The sequence below is a fragment of the Protomyctophum parallelum genome (assembly GCF_964188405.1).
Source record: "Protomyctophum parallelum genome assembly, chromosome: 12".
Classification (NCBI taxonomy): domain Eukaryota; kingdom Metazoa; phylum Chordata; class Actinopteri; order Myctophiformes; family Myctophidae; genus Protomyctophum; species Protomyctophum parallelum.
This window is the reverse complement of record NC_139712.1, coordinates 21,828,856-21,844,436: the sequence shown is the minus strand read 5'-3', so window position 1 is coordinate 21,844,436 and position 15,581 is coordinate 21,828,856. Positions and strand designations below refer to the sequence as shown.

Genomic DNA, 15,581 nt, shown 5'->3' with positions numbered 1-15,581 from the left:
AAACGCCACGCAAATGCATAATTTGGTTGGTTTATTTTTTTAGACCAGACAAAACCATCAAACACATACAGTACACACACAGTCAAGGCCAACCAAGCGCTGAGCGGAGAGGATGCTTTCAACCTCAAACAATTTAACCCCAGCATCCGCATTCTCGGGGAAACATCAGTAGCAGAGAAATTGCCAATCTACAATCTACACGCAATCTCGCAGTAGAACGGCTCTTTTTGGATGAGAGATTTCTGGTGTAGCATGTACGAAATATTGACCTTGCAACAATGTACACAGGGCTTAAAGCCAAAAAAAAAGTCTGCACTCATCTCATTAAATGACCCCTATGAAATCCTCAGGACTGAAATCCGTCCCCAGGACTGAGAACTTTAAGCCCTGTGTACACGATCAAATGCAGTGAGCCAGTGAGCGAGAGACGCTCATTCAATCCAAAACATCTATTATTCACAACAACCACTGTTGATAAATTCTTAATTATTTAAGTGCCATCTACATTTATAAACGTAGCTAGGCTAATGGGACCTATTTATGCCAGCTACGCGTATAAGCGCAGACAACCGTTATATCAACGCACCGTCCGTCTGTTTACCTTTTATCATTGCTCCGGCTTGTATGTGGTGGCTAGGGCTGACCTCGATTAGTCGAATAGTCGACTAATCGATCGGAACGGGTCTCAGTCGACTGACCACCTCTTAGTCGAAAAAATAAAAAATAAAAAGCCCCAAAAATTGTATATAAAAATACAATATTTACAAAAATATACAAAAATATTGTATTATTCCACTAGGTCTGTGGGGGACATAAACACATTTGAACATTCTGACTGTTCAAATCTCCAATGTGCATGTGGAGTGTGTCTGCCTGTGTGGCAATGTGCCACTGCCTGTGACTTGAATCGCACAGTGTGTTGGCCTGATAGACTCCAGACTCCAGAATCTCAATCTCACCTGCTGTGCTCAATCTGGCTAATGACAAGCCTCTCAGTTGTTCAAATATTTTTATATACAATTTTTTGGGGCAAAAAAAAAAGTCTATTAGTCGACTAACAGCAAATGTATTCATCTATCAGTCGACTATACAAATCCTTAGTCGGGGACAGCCCTAGTGGTGGCACGCAAATGTGCACGCGGTCGGCATTATCTGTGTGTACTCCAAGGCCTCATTTAGGGTATCCGTTCTCATGGGAATTGCAAAGTTAGTCATTCTATGTTTAAATGGAAAAACATGTGGTCCACTTTCAGATGAACTCTTTGTCACCCTCAGTGAACGGCCCCTGGTCGTCCACTACAACTAGTAGAGTAGTAAAGTTGCAGTCAGTGTTTTACTGTTTGGAGGAGGCAAGATCAATGTACTTATTGGCCAGTTTGTGACACAAAAAATGAGAAAGAAGAGAAAAGATTTTGGAATGAATACATCATATTTTCAGAATATTGCCTTTTATACAGATACCATCATTGATGAAATCTCTTGCAATTGAGTCCTGACGAAAACTAGGAAATATGACCATATTACACCAGTCCTAAAATGCTTACATTGGCTACCAGTCTCCCAGAGAATTGATTTTAAAATGTTGTTACTTGAATGAATTACTATGAATCGGTTTGTGGCTCTGGGCCCAGCTACATTTCAGAAATGCTGAAGCCATATGAACCTCCTAGAACCCTTTCGTCATCTGGGGCTGGCCTACTAGTTCACCCGCAGCATTTCACCATTATGCACCACAAACCTGGAATAATATTCCAGGTTACATCAGGAAATCCCCAAACATAGCTGTTTTTAAGTCCAATAAATTTAACATTCCCTATGCTAATGATGTCTAATAACAGCTAGGTCTTGCATGGGTTTTAAATGAACTGTGTTTTTTTTTGTATTAAAGGTGGGAGTATTTGTTCTCATTTATATGCTCCTTTATCTTATTTTAATTGTATCTATTATAATCTGTATTCATTTGTAAAGTGCACTGTTGAACTCTGTATTTGTTTTGTCTTCTGTGAAGCACTTTGAATTGCCTCGAATTGCCTCGTGAGAAGAAAAACAACAAAAGGTGTTTTTTCTTCTTCTTTCTAATATTTCTCACAACTCGAGTTGGCTTAAAAGGTCTTTAAATAAATACTTTTTGAAATGTCTATGAGGAAAATGAACGGGGAATCATTTCCTGGGCCCTGGTAGGGGGCGGGACAGCGACGCTCTATAACGTACCCACTGGTGATTATTATCGGTCGCTAACATCCGAAGGGGGTGGACCAGCCGCGGCGGCCCTGCTGCAAGGGTCCTTGATATGAAGAAGTTTGAGAGCCAATGAATTACGCAACCCAAACCTCGACCAAAAGGGATGTTCTGCTTTCAGTACAAGCCTCTCTACAGGCACAGCGCATAGAGAGCTATAGGAATATAGTGAGACACTGACTGGCGGATAAAACATTACAGTACCGGCACTGTATGGCTGGATATAGAGACGTCCCGTGAACTCGCACTGCTGTCACTTCTTATGAAAGAAAGAGAGAGTGATAGAGTGTGTGTGTGTGTGTGTGTGTGTGTGTGTGTGTGTGTGTGTGTGTGTGTGATCTTCTGCTGACGGCTACATTTCCGTCCGGTTGAGCCAAGCCAGTCTTCCCTCCGTGACTTATCCTCTCCAACCTTATCCACTCTCAGCGAGATGGACAGAGTGGCAGAATCCTTATCCACACACACACACACACACACACACGCGTGCACACTCTGTTGGCTTTGCAGGGATTTCCCCAGGATCAGGCTGTAGGGACATTATTTTCTCTCCAAGTCAGCGAGGTGGAGGAGTATAGTAGTGTGTGTGTGTGTGTGTGTGTGTGTGTGTGTGTGTGGGGGGGGGGGGGGGCGCATGTGTCTGTTCATTGCATGTGTGCGAGTATCCCTGTACTTGCGGTACATGAGCGATGCCAATATATGTCCCAAGAGGAAAGGCCTGAATTAAACTCTGTGTGACGCCCAGAAGCAGGGATAAAAAAGCATGTCCCCCGGTGGGGTTATATATAAAAGGAGAGGAGGGGGTATAAAAGCACAGATGACACAGACGATGGGTTCCACACTGGGACAAATAACGTGCCTTTCTTTTCCTGGAGAAAATATCCAGAAATCATCGCTGTTGGCTGGAAACTGTGTGGAATAGTTCTCCGTTGTTGGGCAACGCTCGGCTAGGCTATGGTCCGTCAGTGAAAAGGTGCCCTCCGTTCATAGCCATGTTAACACACTGCTGAGTAGTAGATAATGGAACACAGAGCGACCCGTATAGCTCACGCCACCATTCGGTATTTTATGCGGGAACGCCCACTGAGTGGCAAAAAACTACTTTTCTGGCCTTGACAGCCCATTCATCCAAACAGAAAAGTCTGATTGCATTAAACAATGTTAAACTCAACAACATTGCAGCTGTACGAAAAGCTTGATTTATCCTCTATCTATCTGCAAAGTTTTTGCCTCATAAAAATCCACCATAGAAACGTTATAGGCTCCTTTCTGTCAAGAATGCCCTGCATTTGATTATTTTTCTAAGTGTCAGAGTTTGGAAGTGCTTGTTTTCAATAACACAACATTTAGCCTCCTGCATTGTGACATTTAGAAACAGGTGGTACGCAGGACGGTTGAGTGATTTCCAACGAGCGCTTCCAAACTCCAACATGCTGCTCAATGTTTTGCCACTCTAGACTCTAGTCTAGATTAGGGGGGCGTGTCCTGATGGGAAAATCATGCATGTGCATACTCTCTGTAGTGAATTACATTAGAAATGCATGGAGCCTCAATTTCCCATCAGCCCTAGGAAGCCATGCAGCGCCAGTTGTTATTTTCCGGAACGTGTGACGTATCCTTGTATCTCTTATAAGTTATCAAAATTGGTGAATTAAGCGATAAAAAAAAAAGTCGGGAACGTCGTGATCGGCAGTCAAACGAAATATTTGGATCAAAACGCTGCATGTTCACGGCTCACAACCGCTGACGGTTTCTGAACTGCCCACAGCCATCCTATGAGACACAGGCTGAGTAGAATATTTTTTTGCCATTTTTTCATGATTACTATTGAGGACCTATTATATGAAGATAGGTTGAAAATTGGTGGAGTGGTCCTTTAAAAAGTTGAAATATACGAGGTATTGGCCCCTGCAACAGCAACGACAGACAACATGGCATACAAAACAGTGAGGTCCTGTCTCTCTACAAGAGAGGATTCTGAAACTGCGCCATATCAATCAGAGTTTGGGGGGGGGGGGGGGGATAACCAGTTCTGATTATTCCAGAACATGGTGACACAATTCTTATATAAGTAAACAAGAATGACACAGCGTGTCATTTACTGCCAGGTGCAAGATGCGCTGTTTCTCTGTCACAACCTCCCGGCTGTTGTTTCTGTTCCATTTCCGACGTTCTTTTGTTGGTTCAATCGCTGTGTTTTGTTATGGCTTTCCTGTAGCTCGAGTTAGCAGATAACCACATTTTTATTTGTTCATGTCTCATGAAAGCAGGGAATCATAGCTTCAAATTGACATTTATTGGTTGTTCAGTTTGACCCACCAGTTTTGGAGATATGGCTTATAGTGTAATGTCTTGCAGAGAAACAGCGAGTTTATAAAACAGGCTTGAAAGGTTCACTTCTGTGGAGTGGACTCAAACATGTAGCTATAGGTGTAATGTTAAAGTATTTATTTCAGTTATATGTCGATTTCAGCTCTGACATTTATTTTAGACATGCTCTAGACTAGTATGTGAAGAGTCTGCCTGTGCTATTAATTCATTTTCGATAAAAAAATAAGTTTTTCTCCTCTCCTGAAAAGCTGGAGGTTGCACGATGGCAAATCAATCAAATCTGGTCCCAGCTGCCGTTGCCACTCGCTCTGCGTTGGGGCGTTTCAGAGTATGGGTTCAGACTCCCATTGGTTTAGGAGGCAGCCAATAGGAGGCAGCCACTCATGACTAGGTCGCTGTTAGAACCACTATTGACTGTAAGCCAGGTTTGCACGTGGAAAAAAGCAGGAAAGTCACGGGGAACTAATAGGCTGGGAAGGTCGATAGACACACACACATGCAGGCATCTGAATTTGTAACAGCCCTGAGCCCAGTGCTGTTGTGTGGCGGAACGCAAAGAAGCAAATGTACTTAAGTACTGTACTTGAGTACAATGTTGAGGTATTTGTACTTCACTTGAGTATTTCCAATTTCCAATACTTTTCCTTCTATTTCACTGCATCGCAGATCCAAATATTGTACTTTTACTCCACTATTTGATTATTTGATTATTATTTCAAAACATATATTAACCACTTCAGCCCAGGGCTCCAGGCTAAGGGGGTCCCTACGTCCAGGGGGCTATAAAATATCCAGTAGAGTATCTGCACGCTGGCTGTAGTGAATTACATTAGAAATGCATGGAGCCTCAATTTCCCATCAGCCCTAGGAAGCCATGCAGCGTCAGTTGTTATTTTCCGGAACGTGTGACGTATCCTTGTATCTCTTATAAGTTATCAAAATTGGTGAATTAAGCGATTAAAAAAAAAGTCGGGAACGTCGTGATCGGCAGTCACACGAAATCTTTTTTTATCTCGGATTATTTTCCTAGATTGAGTCCCTGATCAAAACGCTGCATGTCCACGGCTCACAACCGCTGACGGTTTCTGAACTGCCCACAGCCATCCTATGAGACACAGGCTGAGTAGAATATGTTTTTGCCATTTTTTCATGATAGGTTGAAAATTGGTGGAGTGGTCCTTTAAAAAGTTGAAATATACGAGGTATTGGCCCCTGCAACAGCAACGACAGACAACATGGCATACAAAACAGTGAGGTCCTGTCTCTCTACAAGAGAGGATTCTGAAACTGCGCCATATCAATCAGAGTTGGGGGGGGGGGGGGGGGGATAACCAGTTCTGATTATTCCAGAACATGGTGATTACAGTATGTATATTAGCATAATCATACGACTGATTGCCTGTCCACCACATTCACAGGGTCCAATCTATACTGATGGAAAAGAGCCAACGCGCACTCGCAGACTGAAAAATGCAACACAATTCTTATATAAGTAAACAAGAATGACACAGCGTGTCATTTACTGACAGGTGCAAGATGCGCTGTTTCTCTGTCACAACCTCCCGGCTGTTGTTTCTGTTCCATTTCCGACGTTCTTTTGTTGGATTAATCGCCGGCCGCCGTGCCTCCGACACACGTCACTACGGACGCACAATATCGATGACGTCAACGACCGCGTGCAGAATATGCTGTGAACTTTGCATCTTTGTTGCATGTGCCTCGTGTGAACGCAACACTGCCTGTGAAAATGGCTGATCTACAAGCTCACGACGCCTCAGGGCGTGAGTTGTTGTAGATCAGTTACTTCAGGAGAACAGTGGAACCAAGTCCAACTAAATGTATTGCCTCAACTCCAGCAATTCCAAGTGCTTGTCGGGGAGGGGGGGGGGGGGTTACTGGGTTGGGTGCTGGGGTTCAATTGGTTAAATGTATATATTGTCTATCCCATATCCTAAGGCAATAAACAAGCCAATTAAATTAAAATATATCTGTTCTCAAGAAAATTAAGTCCCAATGTGTGATTTGTGAAACAACATGAACTCATATGTCTCTCTCTCTCTCTCTCTCTCTCTCTCTCTCTCTCTCTCTCTCCCCGTTGGCGTCTCACCCCCTCCATTGTGTGCGTGCGTGCGTGTCCACCCTAGGTGGTGTGTGTCGTGCACAACTTCAAAGGCAAGCTACTGCTGGGCGATGACGCGGCGTCGGAGCAGCTGCCGGGCAGCGCCGCCATGGACATGGGCCGCGTCGACAGCCCTATGGAGAAATACATCGCCTCACAGGTGAGTGAGCACACACACACACACACACACACACACGGGTTAGGGTGGCATGGGCGGCATGGGCCACGTATAGAGGCCGCTGGAGAAATGCATCGCCTCACAGAAGTATAGTATACACATTGCCAGCCCTTCTGGAGAAATACATCGCCTCACAGGTGAGCATGCGCGCACACACACATGCACACACGCACTCACACGCACACGGGCATGGGCCGCGTAGAAAGCCCGCTGGAGAACGACATGGTGAGTATATATGTACGCACCCATTGAAACTATGAGTATACTAGTGCTATGTCTACATAAAATGCTATCTAAATGACATAAGTTGAGCCTTTGCATACGCCTGTAAGGTCGTCAAGGCTAGGACAAGTAGCCTCCGGTGTACAGGTGGCTTGTCAATAAAGACATGATTAGTCGGCTTTGTTCTGACGTCCCATGGTAGTACGTACAGTATAGCCCCCTCACATGGTGTACAGTTGTCTTGTTAATAAAAACCTTGTGTTCTTTTTGTTCTCCTCGTTCCGACGCTCCGTGGTGTAGCACGTAGCCCCCTCTCATGGAGCACAGGAGACGGAGAGCAGTGAGGAGGAGGGCTCTTTCTGTTTCATCAAAGAGTGGCTGCTGTCCTGCCTACAGTGGCTCCGAGGCCTGCCCCTGTTCCGACGACTTTTCCCCACTAAGTAGAACACTATATGAACAAAAGAAAAACCCTCTTCTAGATCAGTGGTTCTCAAACTTTTTTGAGATTTCAAAGACCGGCCCATACCATAACTCTGAGAGGGTGCAAAATAGGGTCCATTTGGTTCCATATTTTTGCCCCCTCTCAGAGTTACAGACCTGTAAAAGTGTCCATTTGGAACCCCCTTCCAATATCCCCAGGGGTCCCTGGACCCCCACTTAGAGAACCACTGCTCCAGATTCGATTTGCTGTGACCCCCCCCCCCCCCCCCCCCCCCCTCTCTCTCTCTCTCCCTCCCTGTCCACAGTGAAATCCACAGGGTTTCGTTTAAGTCTGAGAGTCCAACTGTGGATCCGTGAGGATCAACCTCTGTATTTCGCTGTGCCTTTGTCTCACTCTCTGTCTCCATCTTACTGGGCTCTCTTCCCTCTTGGCTTCCATCACTCACTCTCTCTGTCTCTCTCTGTCTCTCTCTGTCTCTCTCTCTCTCTCTCTCTCTCTCTCTCTCTCTCCAACCCCCAATGGCAAAAAATAATGTTTATAGAAGCCGAGAGAGGCTGCTCTTCCTCCTCTCCCTTCCTCCTTTCCTTCTCAAGGTGTACTCCAAAGGGACTACCCTAACCCTAACCCTCGAGTGTAATATTGCAATTATACAACAGTTACCCTTAAAACTAAGATAATCGCAAAAAAAAAAATCGTGATTGTTTTGATGACAGATGTAGTCACTACGGCCACAAATGTCCCAAGAAACTCGCGAGCCTAGCCACCCAGTCTGCTGCACTCTGGGATAACAGAGCAGCTGAATTATTTGTTTTGATTAGGTGTTACATCATGCTCGTTTGAAGCACTGCTAGAAGGCTGTTTCAACCAATCAGATTGCTTCCTCGAAACGGTTCTGGAGGCTTGGTAGAAACCTTCGTCCGTATCTTCTCGCGCTCTGTTTGGCTCAACATTCTTTGGTCAAATTTGTCACAGAGGTTTTGTTGTGTCTTGCGACTGGGTGGCTGTTTTTGCGGTCCCTCAGAGAGGTGTTAGTGCGTCAGAAAGCGACCCATTGTGGCCAATTAAATCGCCCGCACATCCGGCTAGAGTAGGTGTTCGGCTAGTGGCTAGTTAAGACAATCTCAGAGGTACAAGGAATGCAGAACAGAATGTCAGCAAGGCAGAGCTTCACTAAAGCAACTTTTTTGTAGTAGTATGATGCTGCAGACTCCAGTTTAAATTCCACTTTAACTCTTCTGCTCTTCCGTCTCCAATGTGTGGGCTGTTGCCGTTCCAACGTTTGCTGTGTTGTGTGTTTGCAGTGAGCATTTATCTCTGTTATTGTTTTCTGAACATTGTTTAGAAGAGTGGTTTTCAATCCTTTTTTTCCCCATGTGAGAGACCCTATCGAATTTACACAGTCTATCCAATGGACCCCTATTTAAAGTAACATTTGTAATGGCTATACTGTAGCAGTGATTCTCAATCTCAACCATTTTAATTTCAAGGAACACAAATTGACATGCATTCTCTCAACCATTTTAATTTCAAGGAACACAAATTGACATGCATTCTCTCAACCATTTTAATTTCAAGGAACACAAATTGACATGCTTTAGGCCCCCCTAATTACCCCTAATACCCCCTAATCTCTGGGAGTTAGATTAGCATTGATGAGCGTAGATTGGGATCCCAAATCTACGCTCATCAATGTTAATTTAACTCTGAGAGCGACACAGCCTTTTAGCCGGCTAAAATAATAATAACAATAATAATACTAGAAAATAATCGCTGCAAGCAGCGATAAGGCAGGACCAAGCAGGAAGGCAATAATCAATAAGAATAAGCCATAGATACATGGTTGGAAGACTAAACTTGAGAAAAAGAAGACCATGGAATTGTGACAGGGTCGGTTTTTCATAGTGCGGGTCAGGGTTCTTGAAGACTCATACACTGAGTTGGCGGTGCCCGGATTTGAACCCATGACCTTGTGTTGCAAAGGCAAGAGCTCTACCTACCGAGCTGACTGGACACAATCAGTTCTTCCATTGTTAACAGCAAAATCATTCAGTGTTTTTGTAGCAAGTTGCCCAAGGATAACTAATGATAATGGTGGGTATAAAGATAAATTAATTGACTGAGTATAAACCAGAAAATTTACCAGATTCAGACGAGGAGAGTGAGTGAAAACCAATGAAATGAGAGTCTGAACCATTGGCCCTTTTGGCCATTGGTTGTGGGCTTTGCATCCTCACCGTTTGGCATGGGATGGCCATGCCAAACCATATTTCCAAATTTCGCGAAAACCGACTGCACGGTTCCGCCAGAACTGCTATTTTTGGCGGAAGAAGAAAAAAATTAACAATAACAATAAAGGACCTTTCAGGACTGCTTGGTCCTTTAAATAATAATAATTTCACCTTTTGAGCTGTCAGTGACTCAAGCAGTGACTCCATTTCCGCGTATTTCTCACATGCACACATGGCTGACGCACAGCATGAAGATGATACGGTCATAAACCAATTACTCGCTGCAGCATTTGATCCCCGGAAAAACGAGCCAAGGAAATTGCTTATTCTGGGATCGTGGACGATCAGACATTTATCGTGAGACGAGGCATTGTGGGTCAGCACCGGCCGTAGACAGTTTTGGGGTGGAATTGTAACAGTGACGATTTCATTCATCAGCCTCTATAATGTGACCGGCTCTGGTTTGGTTTCAGATATGGGCGCCTGACAAGAGCTATATGGCTGCAGAAGTCGATTACCAAGGTACTGCCGTGGCAGCCCCCCTGCTTTAGCAACCCCATACAACGCTACCCTATAACCCAGAGGTTCCCAAACCTTTTTAGCCCCGCGACCCAAAACAGAAATAAGATACCCCCCCCCCCCCAAACTAGTGAAAATCGTCGATCTACAACCTCACAACGTGGCACGAAAGTGCCGTGTTGTCAGAATCAGAATCAAACTTTATTGTCACATCACATTCACAAGTAACATGGGTGAAATTCTTGTTTGTGCTGCAGGCTCATCATTGGAGTTAAATGACAGAAAGAGTGCATAGTACATGACTAATCTACATGGTACAATATGTATGCATTAGGGCTGTCCCCGACTAAGGATTTGTATAGTCGACTGATAGATGAATAAATTAGCTGTTAGTCGACTAATAGTCGACTAAGCAAAAACCCCCCCCCCTTTTTTTTTTTCTTTTTTTTTTTTTGCCCCAAAAAAATTGTATATAAAAATACAATATTTACAAAAATATACAAAAATATTGTATTATTCCACTAGGTCTGTGGGGGACATAAACACATTTGAACATTCTGACTGTTCAAATCTTTCTTTTTAACAACTGAGAGGCTTGTCATTAGCCAGATTGAGCACAGCAGGTGAGATTGAGATTCTGGAGTCTATCAGGCCAGCACACTGTGCGATACAAGTCACAGGCAGTGGCACATTGCCACACAGGCAGACACACTCCAGATGCACATTGGAGATTTGAACAGTCAGAATGTTCAAATGTGTTTATGTCCCCCACAGACCTAGTGGAATAATACAATATTTTTGTAAATATTGTATTTTTATATACAATTTTTTGGGGCAAAATAAAATATTTTTTTAGTCGACTATGAGGTGGTCAGTCGACTGAGACCCGTTCCGATCGATTAGTCGACTATTCGACTAATCGAGGTCAGCCCTAGTATGCATATAAAAATAATTAAATAATATTGATGTAGCCTATGTGTATATTATATAAAGTAGTCTCTACTAAAAGGAGACCAATTCAGTTCAGTCTGTGCGGTGTCACCAGGCCTAGTTCTTGTTCAGCAGTCTAATTGTTTAAACTGTTCAAGAGTCTGAGCAGTGAGGTTGTAGATATGCTATTTTCACTAGATCGGTATTTTCTTCTGATTCATGGAATTTCTTAAGATTTATTTTTCTTCATAGAGTTACAGGAAAAAATATATAGTATAGAATTTTTGTTTCATTCATGAAAAGTTTCCTTTTTTTTAGATAATAAACCAAATTCAGAACAAATAAGGGGACCCATAACAATGTGTCCGCGATGCCCCACAAATAGGTCCCGAGTCCCATGCAGTGTTTGGGAACCAGCAGGGCCCTAGAACCCGCCCTTCCACCCGCCGCTACGAAACACAACCCCCTGCATGGCTGCTTGCAGCTTCCCACCCAACACACTGTGCTGCACTGCAACCACCACTGTAGCCTACTGTGTACTGAACCACTGTGTGTATAGCCTACTGCACTGAAACTACCACTGTGTAGGCCTACTGCACTCTGTGTAGGCCTACTGTATACTGAAACTACCACTGTGTAGGCCTACTGTATACTATAACTACCACTGTGTAGGCCTACTGTATACTATAACTACCACTGTGTAGGCCTACTGCACTGAAACTACCACTGTGTAGGCCTATACTGCAACTACCACTGTGTAGGCCTATATGTATACTGTGTACTGCAGTGGCTCTCAAACTTTTTTCAAGTCAAGGACCACCATTATTACACCCGTAAGAGAATATTCTTTCACGGTTCTAGCAGTGATATTAAACCATTTTAATTGCAAGGACCCTCAGCTTGATCTGAATTAGGCTATGGTCCCCCATTGCTATCTCTGGGACCCCAATGTATGTTGTTAATTTCACTCTTTAAGGTGAAAATGGGTCCATTTGGTTCCATTTGCACACTCTCTGAGTTACAGACCCTTAAGGGTCATTTTTTCCCCCAGATTTTTATTTTTATTCATTCATGATATTTGGCATTTTTTGGGGGAATGTATTTTGGAAATTATATAAAATAATTATATAAAATAAAAAAAGTAGGAAACAAAAACAAATAACGGGACCCATAATAATGTGTCCGTGACCCACAAACGGGTCCCGACCCACTGGTGGGAAGCGGTGGTGTAGAGCAGGCCATGTGCTTATTATAAAGGTGATGTGTTTAGCCGCCGCCGCTGATCCATACTTTTTGCTCGCTTTACCAAAACCCTGTTAACCAAGTACAAATCAGGCATTACACACTCGCAGCCATGCAGATTAAATGGATTAGAAAATCAATGCTTGCATCGATCCGCAGACCCTCGGGCTGGGCCAATTAACCGGAAATATGTCAAAATAGAACTTCTATGGACCTAATCTCGCTCATGTAGGTTAGGTTAATTGAATCATTTAGGGTTTTGTGTGTTGTATATAATTCAGTTGGACACAACTAACTAACCCCTTAAACACTTTGTTTGCCCAGGAATATTCAGATATATATCGCATATATCGCAGCTTTCGATATTACTATTAGTAAGTAAACAACATCAGGAAGAAGCAGGACTCAACCATCAGGATTCAAACTCCATTATTTTATTGTATACGTCATCACACCGGAGAGAGACTAGTGTCTCCCTCCAGAGCTTCCCTCAGCACTCTCCTCCACACATGTCACACACATCTTTTATACTTTCAGCAGTGTACAGAGTTTCAGGAGTAACAAGAGATGGTCATTCCTTAAATGGACTCTATTCTATAGTTAACTCACACAGTTTGAAATAGGTTTACATGAGTCGGCAGTCACTAATGAGTTTGTCAGTGAAGAACAGGTGGTAATTAGAGTGTTAAGTATCATCTACTAGTAGGCTACATTAAATTAATCAATACCATAGTGTTTATATGCATTTTCGCCACCACAGCTCGTCAGAAAGAGAGCCGAACCGACTTTTATTCGGCTCTAAAATAGGAGTATGAATCGGCCCTAAGACATCCCCAGACATCATAGGCCTAGGGTGTAATTATAAAGACGTCTGGAGACGTCTTGGGCACTGAGGGACGGGTTAAAAAAGAAAGACAACTATAATATGAACAACCATTAAAAATAATTTAAAAGGTGTCACTAGATATTGCACATAGACCCGCATAAATAACTAAAAACTAAAGCTAGAAAGCCAATAGTCCAATAGTCCAGTTCATAAGCCTAGCGGCTGGCTGTGGAGGTAAAGGGCCTGATAGCTGTTGGTACAAAAGTGCTCTCGAATGGTTTGTTCTTACATGTCACAGAACGAAACGGGTTCTTGTGACCACTTTTCTGGTCTGCCAGGATTTTGTGGAGAGGATGACTCACATTGTCCATTATGGCCTGCATCTTATTTTGTGTGCATCTCTCCACAACAGACTCCAGTGAGTCAGGCATGTTATTATTATTATTATTATTATTATTATTGTCTTTTCAGGCAGTGCAGTGATTTTCTGCTAAGGCCTCAGTCACATATAAAAGACAGCTGTCTTCTCGCTGTCTCCTGTGTCTTCTGTGTGTTGCACGGCTCGCAATGCATTTTCAATTGGAGTCACGTGGTGAGGGTGGGGGGGGGGATTGGCAGAAGATAGCCATGGAGCAAGCTTGTCTTGCCAAAACCACGTCACTCCCATTGGAAATGAATTGCGAGCTGCTCTGCCCTCCCCTCTCTCCCCCAAGGACAGCGAGAGAGCACCCTGATCTTCATACAGTATGTGAGCGACGCCTAACAGATTGTAACTGTAAGCTGACGCGTTGCCTTTCCATGTCATGATGGGTAGATGCACCTGGGCAGCAGTGGTTGCATGGCCGCTTGATCGTACAGCAACGCTACAGGAAACTTACCATATAAAGGTTCCTGAGACTAAAACCCTGTTTCTGTTTAATAACCATTTTAATGATACTATAATAAAGTTTTCTTGGGGGCCCACTTGCAATAGAGGCTATGCGCGTGACATCTTCATCATCATACCCGTAACTTACGCGGGTACTGAGTGGCAAAAAAACCTACTTTCTGGCGTTGACAGCCCATCCAAACAGAAAAGTCCTATCTGATTGCATTAAAGCCTCTATAACACCGCGGCCCTTGGGGACCATGAGGCCGGCGTAGATACATCGCTCTCATGAATGGCAGCTTGACTTCTGCCATGTCAGTCTATCTGTCTATCTGTGTGTGTCACTCTCTCTGTCTTACTCTCTCTCTCTCTCTCTCTCTGTGTGTGTGTTTGTCCTTACAGAACCACATCGCCTTCGCTGAGGTCACATGACTTGGAGTCGGCCGTGTGGCAGACCCACTGGACGTCCACTCTCATCCCTACCGGCTACGGAGAGCATTACCGCTAACAACAACAACAACCCCCCCTACCGGCTACGGAGAGCATTACCGCTAACAACAACAACAACCCCCCCTACCGGCTACGGAGAGCATTACCGCTAACAACAACAACAACCCCCCCTACCGGCTACGGAGAGCATTACCGCTAACAACAACAACAACCCCCCCTACCGGCTACGGAGAGCATTACCGCTAACAACAACAACAACCCCCCCTACCGGCTACGGAGAGCATTACCGCTAACAACAACAACAACCCCCCCTACCGGCTACGGAGAGCATTACCGCTAACAACAACAACAACCCCCCCCTACCGGCTACGGAGCGCATTACCGCTAACAACAACAGCAACCCCCCCTACTGGCTACGGAGCGCATTACCGCTAACAACAACCCCCCCTACCGGCTACGCAGCGCATTACCGCTAACAACAACCCCCCCTACCGGCTACGCAGCGCATTACCGCTAACAACAACCCTCCCTTCCGGCTACGGAGCGCATTACCGCTAACAACAACCCCCCCCCACACCACATTTTCGCTAACATCAACAACAACCCCCCCTACCGGCTACCGAGCGCGTTACCGCTAACAACCCTCCCTAGTAGCTACGGAGTGCATTACCGCTAAAAAACAACACCCTCCCTACCGGCTACGGAGCGCATTACCGCTAAAAAAACTACAACCCTCCCTACCGGCTACGGAGTGCATTACCGCTAACAACCCCCCCCGCCCCCCTACCGTCTATGGAGCACATTTCCACTAACGTCAACAACAACCCCCCCTACCGGCTACCGAGCGCATTACCGCTAACAACCCTCCCTAGTAGCTACGGAGTGCATTACCGATAAAAAAACAACACCCTCCCTACCGGCTACGGAGCGCATTACCGATAAAAAAAAAACAATCCCCCACTAGCTTTGTCATGTCGCTGCGGTGTACCGT

At 44.5% G+C, this 15,581-nt stretch overlaps 1 protein-coding gene across 1 annotated transcript in view; it reads left to right on the top strand.

Annotated features, from left to right (window-relative positions):
• The window catches only part of plppr5b (phospholipid phosphatase related 5b), a gene marked incomplete at both ends in the record, with an annotated part of 104,538 nt that extends 89,966 nt beyond the window's left edge, over window positions 1–14,572 (top strand). Inside the window, 2 exons of the mRNA XM_083778808.1 lie at window positions 6,711–6,845; window positions 14,543–14,572. Of these exons, the coding sequence (XP_083634934.1) occupies window positions 6,711–6,845; window positions 14,543–14,572 (165 nt within the window). The remainder of the gene's footprint in view (window positions 1–6,710; window positions 6,846–14,542) is intronic.
• Between the last annotated feature and the right edge of the window lie 1,009 nt (window positions 14,573–15,581).